This window comes from Gigantopelta aegis, unplaced genomic scaffold (assembly GCF_016097555.1).
Source record: "Gigantopelta aegis isolate Gae_Host unplaced genomic scaffold, Gae_host_genome ctg3813_pilon_pilon:::debris, whole genome shotgun sequence".
NCBI classification, from domain to species: domain Eukaryota; kingdom Metazoa; phylum Mollusca; class Gastropoda; order Neomphalida; family Peltospiridae; genus Gigantopelta; species Gigantopelta aegis.
In genome coordinates, this window is record NW_024533527.1 from 16,588 (window position 1) to 38,411 (window position 21,824).

At 35.0% G+C, this 21,824-nt stretch overlaps 1 protein-coding gene across 1 annotated transcript; it reads right to left on the reverse strand.

Annotated features, from left to right (window-relative positions):
• Nucleotides 1–1,931: 1,931 nt before the first annotated feature.
• LOC121392434 (ornithine decarboxylase-like) lies at nucleotides 1,932–21,238 on the reverse strand (the record flags this gene model as incomplete). Its single annotated transcript, XM_041523644.1, has 9 exons — nucleotides 1,932–2,149; nucleotides 3,229–3,440; nucleotides 6,615–6,748; nucleotides 8,034–8,193; nucleotides 9,797–9,962; nucleotides 11,671–11,808; nucleotides 11,991–12,163; nucleotides 19,536–19,612; nucleotides 21,105–21,238. Coding segments are annotated over 9 exons (1,216 nt in total), but the record flags the coding sequence as incomplete, so codon positions are not given.
• Nucleotides 21,239–21,824: the final 586 nt, after the last annotated feature.

The window sequence follows — 21,824 nt, forward strand, 5'->3', positions numbered from 1 at the left end:
CATTTTACACAAACTTGAAATATATTTTTATGTTATTAAATGAATTTTATGGGCCAAGGAATTAATTTATATCGACCTCTTGCTAACTGACTTATTGCATCATCATTTCAATCCAAGATGGCCATGAAAATGGCCGCCTAGAGTAAGAAGTGGCCATATCTTACATTCTACATATATTCCCTAAATAATAATTTATACTTAAAATACTTCATTTATACATGAAAAAAGTTTCTTTAATGTTGCTCGGACATTTTGTAACATTCCATATACAACGGTTTTTGATGTACGTGTCGTTGTGCACTGGCTGGAACAATAAATAGCCCAATGGACTCACCAACAGGGATCAATCCTAGACGGGCCTCGCATCAAGCGAGTGCTTTACCATTGGGCTACATCCCATTTATACATAAGAAGATATTATATTCCAATGGTGTAAACTGTCTGTGTAATAATATTCATATTGGAGTTGAAATAACAACATCTAGCGAACTACGAACTTCTTGTTATATTATATTCCAATGGTGTAAACTGTCTGTGTAATAATATTCATATTGGAGTTGAAATAACAACATCTAGTGAACTACGAACTTCTTGTTATATTATATTCCAATGGTGTAAACTGTCTGTGTAATAATATTCATATTGGAGTTGAAATAACAACATCTAGCGAACTACGAACTTCTTGTTATATTATATTCCAATGGTGTAAACTGTCTGTGTAATAATATTCATATTGGAGTTGAAATAACAACATCTAGCGAACTACGAACTTCTTGTTATATTATTTTTCAAGAAACGAGGTAAATTCATTTACATTCACATTAAAACAAACTCAGAAAAGAAGAACAATTTATATATTGCAAACATCTTCTAAAACCATATACTACATTTGTAACTCCATTGAACAGGACAAAAAAGAAAAAAGGAGGTTTATAACTAAACGTTCTGCTACAAAAAACAAAACAAAAAACGCAACAAAAACATAGAGACATACTATACCAAAAATTGTCAGTGATGCCCATTATTTACAGGTTAACTTTAAAATAAATTAAAACCATACAAATGTTGAATGCTATCTCCTAGCTTATCTTTGGAGTAGTTTATCAATGACCAATTCAATTCAATTCAATTTATTACATATTACCAAACAGACTGGTGTCAAACAGATAAAAACAAACAAACATACATCAATAACAACAATAATTAATAATAATAATAATAATAATATTAATGTACAGGCCAGAAGGAGAAACAAAATTTGTATTATATTTGTAGGAATAAAATTACTATGTAATAATAAAGTATATTATGAAAATAAAATGGTCAAAGTACGGAAATAATTAAATTAAATTACTGTCCCACTGATAGCCGGAACAAGAACTTTACATTTAGAAATGTGCAGAGCAGGTAGTTTCCTAATTTAATTTCTGACCAATTATGGCTGATGTTATTCCGCATTTTAAACTTGTCCATACTTTTAAATTTCTTTGGTGAAACTTGCATATATATATATATTTATTTTATGACAGATGCCAGTTGTGGTGCCACCTGTGGGGCAGGACACCTGCTATCATCACTGATATGACGCCGATTCATGAATGCATATCATCACAGCTGTACATAATCGAATGAGCTCTGTCCGGTGCTAGATTTGATTTAATAAACTACTAGTAGCATGGGAGTGGCAGTCCTCCCTTTGACAGTGCAAGGGGGTGAAATGTCCAGTAACGGATCTCATCGGGAGTGGCTGTCCTCCTATAGACGAGGTACTAGATAGAGATTCACGGAATCAAATACGATTTTACCAAATGACAATTCAACTTTGCATTGTGCAGAGATCCGGCTCTGATCACGTATTACGTCTTTGTCGTTCAAATTACACAGACTATGAAAGAATAAAAACTCAACAGCAGGCAATAAATGATGAGACAAAACAGAAAATTGTTTTATTGATAAATAATTATTTGCCAAGAAAACAGAACTTCAGCATAAACAATCACAGATTCGATCAAAGTTGCGAGGAGATACTAACACGTGTCTGTCTGATCACAGGCCAGGTAAACTATGTCTGTGTCCATCTTGAGAATTGGGACAGTCATTGAAGGAATCCTTATTTGTCGGTTTCGTCTAGTCAGAATATAACTGAAACCTGCAAAATAGAGCACCACGACATTACCGAGTGTACTACAAGTGATAATATGTCAGTTAATAACAGAAATTCAGGAGATTTCAATGTAGCTTTGAAAAGAGTACCTATAAAACAGATTTCCATTGTTCCATAAAACAGTTGGGTGTGTTTCACAATTAATATTCATTGTTCATCTATGCTATGTAGCACATGGGTTGAAGGATGTGAGCTGAAACTAATAATGAATGGATCTTTAACGACGCAGCACCACAATAATACACGTCAGCTATGCTATTAATACATGACTGAACGCTACATGTTAACAGTTTCACGATAATTCTATAAACAAGGCGTCACAACCAGCCTCAGTTACACACCTAACAGTGAGTTTCACCGTTATTCTTCAATTAAGCTGTTAATGGCTACAATAAAATTGTAATAGTGCAATTTTGCCTTCTGTTATTTTTTTTCAAGATCAAGAAGGTTGCCTCCCAAAAAACACGGACGTCCCATCAGACCGACATCCCATTGGATAGACAAAACTGTTTATTGGGTTATGTAATGTGTCCTGTACACCCCTACCTGATTTAGTGGTACCGCTCTTGTCTTTCCAGCAACCTACCTCCAGCAGTGGGTCAATTGTGTCATTCAATTAGCTGATCAACTTTATAACCGTTCTTGGATACAGAACAGAACTTTATTACGCTCAGGCCGTTGCAAAACGGCATATGAGGAACATGGTACATAAGCTATATTGCTATTGGACATATTTTACAATTGGGATAAAACTTGAGTTAATGTGTTATTGGGTGCTGAAATGTTCAAATATAAAATAATAAAATAAAGCTTAAACTATTCAGAAGTTAAAACACAGATAAAAACAGTCTCAACGGTTCGACTGTATAATAATATAACCATCTTCTGGGGAATCATACTAAAATACTGTGCCTAGGATTAAAGCAAACAATGCAGTGTGTTATCGCAGTGAAAGAAGCCCGTTTTTCTTAAACGCAGGTGTTTCAAAATTGTAAATGTATGTAGTTACACACGTGTAAGTCTTAAACAGTAGTTGTAGATTCGGCCCTAAGTATGTTACTCACCAGCTCTGCTCAGTGCAATAGAAGTAACACCAAGGATGAGGCATGCCGTTGAAGCACGTCGATAAAGACATGGAATAAGCTCCCATGTTCTCGAAGAAGAGCCAATCTCCAACATGAAGTTCTGGCAGGCGATAGTCCTCCACAATAAGGTCAAATCCGGCACAGGTTGGTCCCCAGACACTTGAGATAAACGTGGTTTCGTCTTGACAATCCTGAAACAAAAGATTTATCAACAGGCTGATTGCGATTCACAATCAATGGCGATTCCATAAAGCTGGAAATGGCATTTGTTAATGCACTTAAAGCCATAAATGAAATACTTTTGGCATAAAATAAAACAAAACCAGACTACCGATAGTTATGGTCATTTTATATTACACAAACAGGTACAGATAAAATAGATTAGGGGGGAAAAATATATGTAAAAGGATATTATTTCTTAAAATTGTTTTTAAATACAAATATGATAAAAGAAAACAAGTGTACAGTATATTTGTATTAAATGAAGTTATCAAAGTAACAATGATATAATTATTTGCAAATTAAATTGATTTATTGACTCTCTTAATTATTGCAATAGATGTATATTCAGAAGCTTGAAATAACAAATGTATTAGGTTTTGTGTGCTGTCAAATATATTGTATATTGTATATTGACATTACATCACATTGGTATAAGTTACGTCATATTGACGTATGACGTAAGTTAGTTTTAAAAGTAAAACTGTTCAAGTGTTGGTCGAGTATTTACAAACAAATGAAACCCTCCCACTGTACAACCCTCTACATTTAAATTGTTTTCTGTTTTACTGTGTCCCTGCGCGTGCTGTAACCTCACCGTGGTGCAGGGGTGTAACATTCTCTTTGAGAATGGCCAATACAGCACAAATTGAAGTTTAGAGTAAAATTCGGTGTCCGTAAAATTCTGTGATATTTGTATTTGTATTTTTGGCACAGTTCTTTACACTGTTTTTGTTTAAACCTTGAATTTTTATATTGATGTTGATCATCACTTTATTTATTTGCATTATCATAGTTTAACACCCAATAGCCAATGTATTTTTCGTGCTGGGGTGTTGTTAAACATTCATTCATTCATTTTTGTTTTACTGCTGGTGTGTTATTTTATAATTTCAGATTGGAGAATCTAGTGTGCTATATGAAGATTGTTCAAAACGAATTCGTCACGGCTGGATGTGTAATCACTCGCATGAGTAAATCTACACAATATTGAAAGTTGCGGACATGGATACTTGTTAACAATGGCATTTTCCTGCGGTGCACAGTAAAGCAGGAAAAATATGTTTGTTAGTTTTGTACTCGTTTAAGAGTGGTCATGAATATTCATGAGCAAAATCAGTCTGTACGTGCGAAATATGCATGTAAGGAGAAGCACGTGTGTACAGAGTTCATTCTAGCATGCGTCCGAACCAGTAACAGCACGTTTTCATGATTTATTCATTTATATCAATAGTTTTTTCCGAAAGGTTTTCCAGTCTTTTTCTTACCGAGTTTTTTCTCTATTTTTTATTTTTTTTAATCTGGAAGTAGAATTGTTATCTGAAAATAGATTGTGTTTATTAGGAGTGGAATGTTTGTAGATGTACAAAAAGGAAAAGAAAAACAAAATAAGAAAAAACCCAGTTCCATGTAGTTTGTCAGTCATCCTACAAGGCATTTTCGAGTGTTGTTTTATATTAAGAGGATGATGGTGTTTAATCATATTTACTATACAACGAACCGGCAGTTTCTCGCTCAACAACAGTACCGTTTTTTTAATTATTTATTTAAATTTTATTTGAATTGGATTTTCATTGATGATTTATTTGCATATTTGCGACATGTGTACATCTTGTTCCAATGTGCACTATTAGTCAATTTTAGCAAACATAATTTTATCATATTTGCAATTTTCAATGTATTATTTCATTTGCATCTGTATCTATTTGTGTGTCATTTTATTTAAATTTGGGTTGCACAATTACCCTATTTTGGGGTGATAACCTTAAATTAAGTCGTGGCTAATTCAGTCGATAAACAATTTGATATGGCATCTTACTGTTGACCTGCATGGAACACAATGGATATAACCCTTTGTATAATTCTTAATCAAAAATATTATTGGTAGTAAATCTTATTATTGGATAGTCATTTGGGTAGCTATTTTTTTAAATCTAACCATTATATTCCGGCCGAACCGTTCAAAATTAGCGTCCAAATAACCTAAACTTTTCGACCTGATGCCAAAAAAGTTTTTAAAAATAAACTAAATTGGCTTAATTCTCCTACTGAGAAACAATGCAAAACCAGACTGCCTCCTCTCTCGTTTACATCGAAGCCGACCTGCAGTGCTCATTTTGGGAGGGTTTTGGGGCGGGAAACCCGTCCCTGCTCAAGCAAATCCCCCCACTAATATGTAGTTTGAAAGAGTATATACATAACATGTTATGTGGACCCATGGTTCGTGAATGTAATTGAACAAACAAGCTGACACGTTACTGGATAAGCTTTATTAATTTATATATTAAAAAGTAATAGTTTTGAGATGAATGTACTTGAAATGTTTATATATCTGCCATGTATTTGAAAGACATGTCCTTTTTAATTGATTAAATAAATATAAATGTGGTGATTTTATTCTTAAAGTGGCTACAAATTCTGAAAGTTGCGACTTTTTAAAACCAGTGTGGCAACTTTTTTTCTTGACCAAGGCCGAGCACGATATATATATATATATATATATATATATATATATATATATATATATATATAGTAAAAGTGTTTTGAATAACATTCATATTTAATGAAACTACATAAACTCTAACAGACTATCAGAACATATATTAGACTATCAGAACAGTAACATATCTCGTACATATAGTACTTTTTGTAACACCTGGGACTAGTTTGCGAATTAATATAACATCGCATGGGACACTCTTTGCCACTAGCTGTTAAAACGCAATTGGGGGGGGGGGGGGGGGGGGGGGGTCCGTTCTTATCCATCATAGTGTCCCAGTACGAGGTTAATGTGTCAGGATATTTGCTTTAACTGGTCTATCTCTAATAGGAGACATATTCTATGACCATATGCGCACGGGCTGCCATTTTTGTAGGAGGAAGGGGGCAGACTGACTTTTGCCCGAATTAAAACGAACATAATCTAGTTGATTGCAATGTCTGGTCACTAGTACAGTTTGTTTTCTTTTCAGACCACTTCTAATACTAAAAGGATATCATTCAGCATTTTCAAGAGCGAATCTACTTGCTTCCCCCACCTCTGGTTATGTACCGTACGTAGTGTATCTGAAGTGAAACGCGTACTTTCTGTGGATATATATTAGTACATCAGTTCTTAGATATTACGAAATCTAAAGTAAACATACCCGGACTATATGTGTTTGGACCTTATCGTGAACTACCAGTAGAATGACGAATGAGCCCAACAGTCCATCATTAACATAATACATGTATTCTGGTTCACTGTTCGGTGATGCTGACATCATCTCTTGACCATCATCTGAAGTAAAATATGATCACCACGTTAAATTCAGACAGACCACTACAAAACAAAGACACTGCAATGAAACGAAGGCAAACTAAATGGACGGTTCTTCGACAAATGTGTTAATGTTTGCTTTGGTCATTCTATATGACAAAAAAAAAAAAAAAAAAAAAAAGTGCAGTGCACTTTCTGCTTTCCCTGTGGGTATTGGCAGATCACACTGATTCGGGTTTACAATTCAGGTGGTGATCTATCTAGGATTTTATAACAGAGGACGCCTATAACATTAATGTAGTGTAGTTGATGGCGTTGATTGAAAGGCAAAGCTGAATCCGCGCTTCCGACCGTCCTCTGTGATGTAGCCGTTAAGCCATCGTACTAACGCTGACAGGTACTGGGTTCGTATGTAATTAAATCCAAATTCTTCCAAAACGGCATTAGCCAACTCTTCCATGTTGTAACGTCGCTTGGTATAAGACGGCCCCTGTAACTTTGTGTAAGGTGGAATCACCCAGTGGACGATCACGTGACCTATGTCACGATATAGGTCGGCGATCTTTTTAATTCTTGCGACGCAGTGTCCCGACGTTTAGCTGAATGTGGGTGCTGCCGTCGGATTTTTTTCTGTAGTGTGTGTATTATTGATTAATATGTGGATTTTTAAAAATGAAGTAACTCGAAAATGATCGATGTAAAGGTATTTTACGTCAAACATAGGATTGCTGTGGTATTAGAGCGAGCATCGTTGACTACCATTTGGTGGGCAGTGATTGCCAGAAAATTACTTACCTTGGTATCTGACTGTAGGGCTGAATATCTGTCCAAATGTCCGTCTATCCCTCTACAGTCAGAGTACTCGGGCTAATCCTATGCAATCGTGCTGGTCCTTTCTATTTCCACTGAGCTACTAAAGTTCGGAAAAGCATGCCAACTTCGCTTGTCGTTAAGTGCAGCTTTGGTACACCCAAACCATGTTTCACATTTGAAAACGGGGTCACGTGACTTGGCTCTTGGAGTCAGGGGCAATTTTGGCAAGCGATGGGGAAAACGCGACTTGTTAGGCCTATTGCGAATATATAAAAAACGGTTAACTTTTTTAGAATTTGTTTTATTGATACTTCATATATATTGTAAAAGGTATATGTAGATACCAAACAATAGTGAATTATGTTTTCCACAAGCCTGGACCTTTAAATATCGTTGACTATGCCTACAAGACCAAATGCCTTGCTTGACCTTTCCTTTAACAAAAACTATTTAGAATGACTTTATTTTAAAGTATAGAGTACGTCAGTCTTACCGTAGTCTGATTTGTCTTGTAGTACACTGCGTTTGGCGATGACGTTAACTGCTAGCGTGAAGGCTGACGCCACAAAGTATCTTCCCGGTTCTGCTATGATTTTTACTCCAGCGCCCTCTGGGAAGTATTTGTCCAACGCTGTGTTGAGAACGTCAGCAATCTGAACATGTAAACGGTGGTGTCGTGGTTAAGCCAAGGCTGGGAACCTATTGTTTTTGGTGAAATTATTATTAGGTTCCCAAACCAAGGCTCGGAACCTATTGTTTTGGGTGGGATTATTAGGTTCCTTTTAGCGTTTTCTACTGAGAACCTGTTGTGTTTGCTGGTATTATTATTATATTTATTATTATTAGTAGTAGTAGTAGTAGTAGTAGCTTTTTAAAAAACAAATTGTCGCCTCTGTTGTGTCATTTTAGTTGAAATTTGGTAGGTAGTTGGGCATTGATTGTATTTTTAAAACGTGTATATAGGTGATGTGTATTGGCCTTTATCGCGAATTATGTACAATTTCTGTTTGTACGACAGTTTCTGTGAATCTGACAAATTATATCTTGAAAATGTACATTTAATTTCTCCTGCCTATCAACCAAAACGTATCAAAATATTAAATAAATCCGATGCCTACTTTCGGAGGAATAGGGATTTCTAATGTTTACCCCATCCTTTTTGGGCAATTTGTTTCATTTCTAAAACAGGAAAATCAGTGTAACTCGAGAAGTTTTCACTTACACAAATATTGTTTTCCCTGTTACAATCTACTTGTTAGCGTGCAGTAAACTGTCGATTTACATTTTTTATGTTTTGAACTGTTTTCAGATAGATTCTTCAAATGAAAGATAGAGACCTACACATTTTTGCACTGTTTGTATCTTTAAATCTTTGACGTTGACAGAAATAAAAGTTATATGTTAGGATTAATCATTTACTGCTTTATTAACGTGTAAAATATGAAACATGTGCAATGTTATTTGTTAATATGGCAAGACATTTAATGAAATAGACTAACTACAATACATTCTGCATGCGAGGCAACTGGTCGAGATGCAGTGGGCAATAGCCAACTCTGTCTGTTCGTAAAGGGCCCTTATAGATTTTTATATGTGCGGCTTTTAAAAAGTATTGTTGGTTTGTTGGTGTGTTTTTTTATTTTGTAAATTAAGTTCTGGGACAGTTTAGCTGAAATTTGGTAGTTGGTTAGGTGACAGAGTGTGCGTGTATGTGGGTTGGGGGTGGGTGGGGGGTGGGAGGGGGTAATTATTCATATTATTAAATAATTTAAGTAAGTCTGAGTAATAAGTGACAGTGTGTCCATGTATGTGCGGGGGGGGGGGGGGGGGGAGCAAATTATTGCTGTAATTAAATATCCTATAAATATGTCTAAGTAATGTACATCTATTATAGTTTGGGAATCAGTCATTACCGCTTGTGGTTATATATATATATATATATTTATTTTTTTTTATTTTTTATTTTTTTATTTTTTTCCATTATTATCATTATTTTAGTTTTTTGTAATATGTGAAAAAAGCACACAAAAAACAAACAAACAAAAAAACCTGGAAATATTAAAAATAAGTTAATAAAAATAAATTAAATAGCCTACACTTATGCAATGTTTTATTCCCAATTCATAATTAAATATTGTTAAATGACATTGATTCCTGTGAACTGTGACAACCTTGTCAAAACGTCCCTTTTCTACCCTGTGCAGAGATACGATTTGGAGTAAGGTAACTGTTTTGTTTAGATTACGAGTTTCTTACTTCTCTGAAGGTGATTTCTGTAGTGTCCACTCCAGGAAATCCTCCTCCAACATCGAGCAGCTCCAATTTGAATCCCATTTCCTGCCCTAACTCAAACACGTAGTATGCATGCTCAACTGCTGATGCATATGCTTCAGCCTCCTGAATATCACTTCCAACATGAAAACTAAACATATGCAAACACTATAAACTAATGAATATTCATATCAATGTGTACACAAGTCAAGGACATGGACATGATTTAACGTGCAAGTTCAGAGCAAACGAAGGAATATTCATTTCAATGTGTACACAAGTCAAGGACATGGACATGATTTAACGTGCAAGTTCAGAGCAAACGAAGGAATATTCATTTCAATGTGTACACAAGTCAAGGACATGGACATGATTTAACGTGCAAGTTCAGAGCAAACGAAGGAATATTCATTTCAATGTGTACACAAGTCAAAGACATGGACATGATTTAACGTGCAAGTTCAGAGCAAACGAAGGAATATTCATTTCAATGTGTACACAAGTCAAAGACATGGACATGATTTAACGTGCAAGTTCAGAGCAAACGAAGGAATATTCCTTTCAATGTGTACACAAGTCAAGGACATGGACATGATTTAACGTGCAAGTTCAGAGAACACAAAGGAATATTAATTTAAATGTGTACACATGTCAAGGACATGGACATGATTTAACGTGCACATTCAGAGCAAACGAATGAATATTCATATCAATGTGTACACAAGTCAAGAACATGGACATGATTTAATGTGCAACATTCAGAGCAAACGAATGAATATTCATTTCAATGTGTACACAAGTCAAGAACATGGACATGATTTAACGTGCAAGTTCAGAGCAAACGAAGGAATGTTCCTTTCAATGTGTACACAAATCAAGGACATGGACATGATTTAACGTGCACGTTCAGAGCAAGCTGCTGTAGTACGTCTGTCTTGGGAACATATTCTCGTGTGTGCCAGACAGAAAGAAAGAGTAATCAGGCAATCCGGTCTGAGGACTAGTTGTGAATCGACACATTTAGCACATCTTAACAGTTGATGAATGCTATTTCTGTCTGTCTGTAAACTCTATTAATGGGTCTATATCCAGTTACGGTTCTGCCACGTCCATCCTGGACCCAAACTCTGGGCATGCCAGTGACTAAGTCCAGGGCAGAAGGGGGAGGTGAAGTTTGAGGTGGGCGAGAATTGGAATACTAAGTTTGAAATTAGGTCTAGAATGTAAAACCAAAGAGTCGTTGAGAATTTTGCGCTTGTCTAAAATTTAAAACCAAAACGAAATTTGATTGCTTTGCATTTTCTGAATTTGGACATGGACAAGAAAGTCCGTTTGTACTCTGTAACAGAAAAATCAACCTCCACTGAGGGGATTCGAGCCACAAACTCTCAGTGCAAGAGTCCATCTCTACCAACTGAGTTAATAGGAGCACTTTCTATAAACACTACTACATACACACACACACACACACACACACACACCCCTTCAAGTGAAGCTACGCCCGGAGCTGTGGGCCACGGGCAGTTGAACTGTTACGGGTTCTAACTGGGTTATAATTGTATTCTTGTGTTAAGAACGTCCCTACGTCGGCTCCAAATGTAACAGAGAAATCAACCTCCACAGAGGGGATTCGAATCACGGACTCTCAGTACGAGAGTCCAGCACTCTGCCAACTGAGCTAATAGGGAAATTCCCACTACCTACTGCCAGTAGGAGCACTTTCTATAAACACTACTACAACTCCATCTTGGTAGAATCTACAGATAGGTTCATATTAAAACAATCGTAAAAACATTTGAGCGCATTACACCTTACAACTGAGGTAAGCAAAGTTAAAATATTGAATGAATATAATGTACCTAATTCCTACGACATTGAGTCGAAGTTCTTTAGCTTTTGTCAGCAGATCAGCAGCCTTCTTTGGGTGACATCCAAATTTGACTCCAAAGTCAAACTGAACCTTAAACTTAACTGGAGGCAGGATGCGTAGAACCAACCTGATAAAGAAAGAAAACAAATCAAAGATATATCCTTGTTGTTCATTCATTGTTTTAAGAGCATGCTGTTTTAATTATCTCGTACTAATATGTTATTTTCCAATAAGGGATGATTGCTTCTTGATAACAAGAAACCAACAACACCTGCGTAAATGAAATAATTACACGCCTCTTCAATTTACCTGGCTTCTGGGAAGAACTCTTTGATCTTGTACAGCTCTGCTTCATTGTCAAACGTCATTGTGTTCACGTTGTGTTTTGCCGCATAGCGTATGAATGAGTTCTGTTTACATGGATTCGCATAAATAATGCGGGATGGTGATACACCAAGATTCAAAATCGTCTCAATTTCGATCTGAAATCATAAACCATACTGTGTGTGTGTGGGGTTGTTTTTTTTGGGAGATATTTTATTGATCAAAAAAGAATCAAAAGGATTGCACAACAGGCAGAGCTAAGATGGACATCAGACAATATTCATAATCATTTATATCTAAAGCATAATAACAATGTCTAATGGCATAAAATATTTAACAGAATTAATATTTTTCAATATATAGTAATAAAAGGTACAGAGTAGATAGAATAGAAATGGGATATGTATGTGTGGTTGTGTGTGTGTGTGTGTGTGTGTGTGTGTGTGTGTGTGTGTGTGTGTGTGTGTGTGTGTGTATGTGTGGCTGTGTGTGTGTGTGTATATATATATAACAAATATTGTAAACCTTTTAAGGCATAAAACTATTAAAACAAATTAACACAATGTATGTATTTATTATTAGGTACATGTACTACCATTATTAAAGGAAGAATTCCATGAGAAAAAAAAACGGTTTGGAGTTTTAAAACGTTTAAACGTGATTATTTTAGTATACACATTTTAAAAATCAAATATTAATTTCAAAAATTTAAATAAACTAATTAAAACATTGAAAGCATATATTCTCATGAATATCCACATATTTGTTAAAAGTTCATTTTTATGGAATAGTTTATAGTTTGTGAGAAATGGTCACACAAGTAAAAACTCAGCATAGAGCTACAGTATTTATTAACTTTTTCCAACAATGTACTTCGTATGCCGTTGAATTAAAATATTTTTATGTCACCTCTTCGGCTTTTTTTTAGGAACCGTAAAATATTGATAACATATCTAAATATTACAGACAATCACCAAGGCCACATATATCCCATATATTCTTGCAACGACTGCTCCCTCCTTTGCCTTCGCTACATGTTTTATTCCAGTCAATCTGACTTATCAGGAGTAGTCTCTTAAATAGCCACAGGCGTACGGGCTCTCATTTTTGTAGGGGGTGGGGGACAGGCTGGCTTCTGCCCGAATTAAACAAAAAGGGCCGAATCTGGATAACAACATTTATTCATATTACTGTCACAGTGCTAAAACTTCAACTTTATAACAATACAGTTTATAAATTTACTTTTACAAGTGCCTAGATTAGAATTGGTTAATTGGTAATCTGAATTATTAGACAATAATATAAATGGAACAATTTTGCAAAATTATTCACCAAATGTATCAAGGTATTAAATCTTGCATTTGCACTAACAATATATACTCGGAACTATTCTGATGAAACATAGGCTTGCGACAAGGTGAACATTTAACACCTGTCCTATTTTCTTTATACTTAAATGACATGGAAACGTATCTTCTTAGCCAAAACTGCATTGGAGCCTCTCCTGTTATCAATGATCTCGATATATTTCTTGAAGCTGGCATTTGCTTGCTTTCCCTGCTATATGCAAGTTCCAGTTCTTTATTTGCTTTGAGTTTTACAACTCATCAGCTGCATACATAACATAAATAATACAACATAGTTATACAAAATACACACGTGCAAAACAATGGTGGGTGTGGTTTATATATAATCATGGACAAATGAAGTGATATAAGTTACATTTATTACGTTAACTATTATCTTGCATTAACCGATCTCTAATTGTATTCGCTTGCACTAAATATTTGCCTAGGTTATTCAATTCCTTATTGTTATCGGTGGTTACTAACTGTATAAAACGATACACACTTGTCCGCTTATAGTAATACATTTTTATATATTTACAACGCAAATCTTTGTATTGTGGACATTCTATTATAAAGTGATATTCATCTTCTATAGCATTACCGTTAAATAGAGTGCATATTCTTTTTGATCGTTCAATGTTTCGATACCTGCCAGATTCTACACTTAATTTATGAGCGCATATTCTAATCTTACATATCTCTTTTATATAACGCGTTTCCATTGGCAATCTTAAATATGTTTGTAATCTAAATTCATTTAATAAATGTTGATATAAATGTCCTCTAGACGTTGTCATTGTTTTGCTGTAACATAATTGCTTAAAAGTATCTAATATCCTTTCTTTGATTATAATGCAGATACTGTCATCAACATACGATAAAATTCCAAATATAGTTTAATCCAAGTGAATACAATTCGTGCCTAATGTTAATTAACCAATTATCGTTATAGCGTGCCATTTCTTCATATATACCCCTTAGAATACAATTTGTAGTGTTTTTGCTTTTGTAGTGTAATTTTATCCAATATTTAAAAATTCTCAGTTTACTTCAAGTGGAAACAACAGTCCTCCTAGCAACGAACCCACGTGATTTACAACATACCCTTAACATGTTTCATAATTATTATAATAAATGGAAGCTTAAAATCCATACCAACAAGACAAAAATATTAATTTTTAATGGCACAACCGATGATTACAAGAAAACATTTACCATCGGAAATAAGGTTCTCGAAAACGTTAAAGAATATAAATACTTAGGCTTAACTTTTAATAACAAGTTCAACACAACAAGAAAAAAATGATGCCAACAAGCTACAAAAGCAATGTATTTGATTTTATCTCAATCTAAAAATAACAATCTATCAATCGAATGTAAGTTAAAATTGTTTGACACAATGGTATTACCTATTCGTCTGTATGGATGTGTATTATGGGGTTATGAAAACACTGACATTATTGAAAACATACACATAAATATCCTGAGACGCCTGCTTCCTGTTAAAAAAGGTACACCAATATTTATGTTTTTCGGACAACTAGGACGTAGACCGATTAAACTAATTATTCAACAAAGAATCATAAATTTCTGGGCCACATTTGTATCAGGAAAACAAACAAAACTATCCTTTCCATTGCATGCATTTATGTTACAGGACTCGTCCGTAAATGGACGCAACTACACTTGGATTCAACATATTAAACAATTATTTATCAACCTAGGTATGACTGATATATGGTTGTCTCGAATTTTATAAAACAAAAAACAACTTCTTGAATATATCAAATTAAGGCAGCATGACCAGTACCTTCAAACGTGGAACAATAACATTGTCTAGAGGAAAAAATTATACAATTTTTAAAAATCGGCTAATTTTTTTTAAATACCTTACCATAATGCCTGAAAAACTATGAATCATTATTCTTAATTCAGAACATCAAATCATTATCTCCCGATTGAAATAGGACAATGGAATAATACACCAGTAGAAAATAGGTTATGCACATTTTGTGATTCTAACGATATTGGTGATGAATATCATTATTTATTCACTTGTGCCTTCTTTACTAAGTCTCGAATGACATTCCTAAAACAATATTATAATGTGAACCCCAGTACCCTAAAATTTAAAGAATTAATGACTAGTAATAAAATATGTGTCGTAAGAAAAGTCAGCAAATTAATTGAAGAAATTAATGATAAATTTAAAAGACCATAGCTATTTGTATCAATATATACCACACCATTCGAGTTAAATATGCTTTATTATTATAGCACAAATATCCCTATTTTAATAAATCGATATATACTAGTACATGTATAACAAATTATATAATGAACTTCAATTATTCTACTATACCTAATATTATTGACTTATTGTATATATGTATGTATTTTTGTTCTGTCTACTCATTGTATTTCTGTATGCATGTATTTATATAATTTAACTATTCATATACTATACTATTTACTATTTAATGTTCTCCTGTAAACCCTGTCCTGTCTTGTCACTTATTATATTATGTAATTGTTCATGTTTCCCCATATGCCGTTGCCTAACGGCCTTGGTGTAATGAAGTTCTGTTCTGTTCTGTTCTGTTCTTTTCTGAAATCTGCCGTGGTATCTACTGAGTTAGCGACCTGCCAGTCAGACCAATTAGTGTTGAGCACAAATTAAATATGTTACGAGTAATCAAAGACACAATGTAGTTTAATTGTTGTCACGGATTTTGCAGGCGTCTTAATGAGTCCACTATGACAACTATATAGCATTACTTGTACAACGTGTTTGGTATGTGTGCTATAAATAAGGATAATTTACCCATGAAAGACAGACCGAAAAATATAGACCTAGAGAGACCGAAAAGGAGACCTAAGGAGGTCACCTCTGCTGTCATTCATTTGGGGGTCTCACTCGCAATGTCAACTCTATCGTTCACCTAAGAGTTTAGACTTATATAGTATGTGCATCACCATGTTGTTAGCTTGTTAATCGTGTTTCATGATGAAAGAGAAAGTAAGAAACTACATCAGCAACTTATGATTTTTTGTTTCTTCATTTACATTCGTCAGAAAATACAAAAAGGAGAAACATTACTCTGTGTTAATTGGTTTAAACAATATTTATTTGCAAATCAAATTTGGGATTGGCCAACAGGCAAGTGGCTATATTAAGGCCTCTCCCTACATTTAACAAATATACATGTTATACATCAAGATGGCTAGAACAATATTACAATAAAGATAACACGGATAGTTGGGGGAATAGAAGAGCTGAGTGTGTAGAAGAAACAAAGAATAAATGGCAAACAGAATGGTTAAATGGTTAATTGATCTCGAAACGCTTACTATTAATAAGAAAATTCTGAACACATTTAAATATAGAGATATTATCTTGGACACTTAAATTTGAATCTCCAAATAGTAAAGTATGACACTTGAGATTATAATAGTTCAGTAAATGGGTATTGCGAGCTGCAGCGTATGTTGGGCAAAAACATAAATAATGTTCTGCATCATCACTGTATGGCCACAAATACAAGAAGGGGTATCTGTCACATGTTGTACAAATTTGTGACCATTCAAATCACTGGTACCCAAATGGAGTCGGCTATGTAGAATCTGTTGCCATTTATCACCTTCATAGAAATAAGATGGAACAGCAGGGTCGTCTTTGTTCATTTGTATTTTAAACAATTTTAATGAAGAAGAATTTCTAATACCAGGCAACAGATTGTTCCATAATTTTTCTGCAGAAGGAAAGAAGGAGTTCAAAAACAATTTTGTTTGACAAAAATATGTTTGTAGGTTCACCGAATTACGCACATAGTATCCATTACGTTCTGCAGCAGAGCGAGGTAGTTGTAAGTTTAAAAAAGTTGGTAACATGTTATTTGAAAGTTTATACATCATACAGAGTTTATGACCTTTCCTCTTTTCTAGTAAATTTATGAAACCGGTTTCTCTATATAACAATTGGTGAGATGTTAATTAGTGGAGATCCGATGGCAAGATTCAGCACTCTCACAATCAAGCGAATCCAGCAAGAAACATTCGGTCAAGCATAGAGAATACGGCAAATTGTATCTTACTCTACAGCCAAGCAAGTTCACCAAGGTACATGGGATAGTTGAGATCGTTGATGGCCACAACGTATTTCAATTCAATATCACCTAATGTATGAGCACATCAATATCTATATCGACCTACAGCCAAGCGAGTACAATGGAAATCTACCTGACTCTCTATCGAAGCGACTAAAACACAATCTACATGACTCTTACAGTTAAGTGCAGACAAATACAGCTGAATCAAATCCAATTGAGACAAGAACAGTCTTGCGAATAAGAACACTTTTTAATCAAAATATAACTTTCAGAGCAGTTAGACTAACATAAATCCATAAATATTCGTGTCAACAAAAACCAATAATCCAGACGACTGGCTAACCACATAGTTCTTCAAAACATAATTTTCCAAGTGACAAGGTCTGTTATAACGGTAAGTGGTTATTTGGCAAAAGAAATTTTGATTGTCATGTAAATCTATGTCCATTACAAATGCTATTTTTAAAATATTATTTTCTGAATGCTAACTCAAATGTACATGTACTTATTTCAATACCTATCAATTGTTGTTATTAATTATCAATAACAAGTAAATGAAAATTAAAACTAAAATGTACGCTTGACATTCATGTAGACAAAACCATGTATACGTTTATACAGACGACAACACCATCACTGACTGTGACTGAATTCAAACACAAGACTCCCGTCTACAATTGCCTCAGACAACGTGAACGCTAACCAACTGACTCAAGGAAATTACGGTACAAGCGAAAAACTTGTCTGATAGATGAAACAGTTTGTTTGTGATACATTTCGGATGCGAAACAACCATTTCAAGCATTGTATACAAACTTTACTGTGACTGGATTCAAACACAAGACGCCAATCTACAATTGCCTCAGACAACGTGAACGCTAACCCACTGACTCAACGAAATTACGGTACAAGCGAAAAACTTCTGATAGATGAAATAGTTTATTTGTGATACATTTCGGACACAGAACAACTATTTCAAGCATTGTATACGAACTTTACTTTAAAACATTATTCTCTACACACGAGGACGTGTCTTTCTTTGGAGTCTCAGTCACAGTGTCAACTCTGTCGTTCACCTAAAAGCTAAGCATTTTTATAATATTTGTATCACCATGTTGTTAACTTGTTAATCATGTTTCATGTAAATAAAATAAAATAAAATAAAATATTGAACTACATCACCAACTTATAACTTTTTGTTTCTTCATTTGACATTCGTCAGAAAAGAAGAAAAGGAGAAAAATGTCTTACCATTACTACCAAACAGCTATATAGGGATATAAACGAATTACTACGTATTTTTACATGGATTACAACTAGGTTTGAGTGGATGGAAATACATGGTAAAAAGTTGTCAGGTTAGCACATTTTGCCCGAATATTTGTATCATTTCTGCCCGAATTTCAAGTTTTGCTCCCCCTGTCTCATATACTTATGTAAATAGCCCGGGTACTCTGACGGTAAACGAGCTAGACGGACATTTGCACAGCTGGTAGCCCTCTTACCAGCTGTCTAAATGTCTGTCTCGCTCTCTTACCAGCTATCTAAATGTTCGTCTAGCCCTCTTACCAGCTGTCTAATTGTCTGTCTAGCAGCTATAGCCCTCTTACCAGCTGTCCAAATGTCTGTCTAGCTCTCTTACCAGCTGTCTAAATGTCTGTCTAGCTCCCTTACCAGCTATCTAAATGTTCGTCTAGCCCTCTTACCAGCTGTCTAAATGTCCGTCTAGCTCTCTCACCAGCTGTCTAAATGTCCGTCTAGCTCTCATACCAGCTGTCCATATGTCCATCTCGCTCTCTTACCAGCTGTCCATATGTCCATCTATCTCTTACCAGCTGTCTAAATGTCCATCTAGCCCTCTTACCAGCTGTCCAAATGTTCATCTAGATCTCTTACCAGCTGTCCAAATGTTCATCTAGATCTCTTACCAGCTGTCCAAATGTCAGTCTAGCTCTCTTACCGTCAGAGTACTCGGGATATCTCTAAAACAACACTATGTAGAATGCATAACTAAAAATTAAGACTTGTTTCTGCATTCTTGCGCTAGAGTGGGCAACTTGTCTAGAACTTACCTTGCTGGCACAATCAAATGAGGCCCCCAGGTCGGCTAGCAGCTTGATTACTATATACTCCGTATTGCACTTGACAGCTGAAGAAAAAGCCAACAGATCAAACTTAGATTATTTAGCTCAAACTTCAAGCTAAATTTTTAGAAAGCGATCTAGGGAATGAATCAGAGTTTGCAACTAAGCGTCAAACTTGGGAATCTTTTTTCTAGTGTAAACCCATAAAGGCCACTTCGCACTACGTATAAATAAAACATGTTTTACATACCAGTGCGATACAAATTTTGAATTATTAATTTAATTGTCACAAGCATTGACTCCTCCGTGTGAACGAAGATATATAACTATTTTCCAAGAATGTGCAGAGAATTTGATAATACCATAAGTGAATTCAGGTGAAAGTATACTGAGACAGACACGTATGATAAAAAAAAAAAGTTTTATTTAACGAGGCACTCAACACATTTTATTTACGGTTATATGGCGTCAGACACATGGTTAAGGACCACACACATATTGATAGAGGAAACCCACTGTCGCCATTTCATGGGCTACTCTTTTCGAATAGCAGCAAGGGATCTTTTATATGCACCATCTCACAGACAGGGTAGTACACACCACGGCCTTTGATATACCAGTCGTGGTGCACTGGCTGCAGCGAGAAATAGCCCAATGAGCCCACCGACGGCGATCGATCCCAGACCGACCGCGCATCAAGCGAGCGCTTTACCACTGGGCTACGTCCCGCCCCATGACACGTATGATATGCTGTGTTTCCTCATTGACAATATGTAGAGTATAGGACCTACAGGCAGATAACAGAAATCCCCATGAGCACCAACTGTGCTCCATTATACGCAGATGTCTTTTAGCATATGAATAAGTTTTTCTGACTAATCTGGTTAAGTCAAAACAAAGGAAACTGACTAAAATTTTAATTTTATTTTCTGCTATATTGACAGCAGGATAACAAATTACCTTTCATTGATTTTACCCAAAGAGTTAAAAATAAACGAAACCTGTGATGGTATGAAATAAGATTTATACCTTGATCTATACACAGAACTTCACAGCCACTTTGGCCTCCATACTAAGATGTATGAAATAAGTTTTATACCTTGATCTATACACAGAACTTCACAGCCACTCTGGCCTTCAAACTAAGATGTATGGAAAAAAGGAATGACTAGCTTTCCAATAGTCACTTTCTGCACCCTTGTTTTTGGCTTTGTACAGAATAAATAAAACATATCCAACCGATTCCAACGGTAATATTTTGTTATAATATATTAGACAAAAGGTACTTTTTATTTCTTTCATCTTTTAAAACTTAAGCTTAATATTTTGTCCAGAATTATGAACAATTAAAACATACCGACCTGTAAGCAGCGTTTTTCTGCTCGGTCTGGCTGAACTCAGTCCTGATATCACCACTGTTTTGATAGAGATTTAACAGTGCATACCATCACAGCAGCCAATAGTGGAATAGTTTGGGCAAATTTATTATAAAACTTAGTCTTACCAAATCCAATGTCAATTTGTCTTTGATAAACAATAATTTTAGCCCTAACGTACCATAGAACGGGTGGACACGGGGAACGAGCTCCTTCCATGTTCGATACTTGGTGCTGATATCGCCAAGATCCACCAGAAAAAAGGGATCCTCGCAGTGCTGTGAAGAGAGAAGAAAAAGAAAATGCACAACACAACTTCAGTGTTTGTCAATCAGTAAGATCACTATGTCAAGTATACAAACAACATGTTAAGATAACTGTATGTAATGTATAAAAACTGTAGGTCAAGACTACTGTATGTCAAGTATAAAAACTGCAGTAGGTTAAGATCACTATGTCAAGTATAAAATCTGCAGTAGGTTCAGATAACTGTATATCAGATATAAAAACTACAGTAGGTTAAGATCACTGTATGTCATGTATAAAAACTACAGTAGGTTAAGATCACTGCATATGAAGTATAAAAACTACAGTAGGTTAAGATCACTGCATGTCACGTATAAAAACTGCAGTAGGTTAAGATCACTGTAAGTCAGGTATAAAAACTACAGTAGTTTAAGATCACTGACAAGTATAAAGGCTACAGTAGTTTAAGATGACTATGTCACGTATAAAACAGTAGGTTAAGGTCACTGTATGTCAGGTATAGAAACTACAGTAGGTTAAAATCACTGTATGTCACGTATAAAAACTACAGTAGGTTACGATCACTATGTCAAGCATAAAAACTGCACTAGGTTAAGATCACTGTATGTCAAGTATAAAAACTGCAGTAGATTAA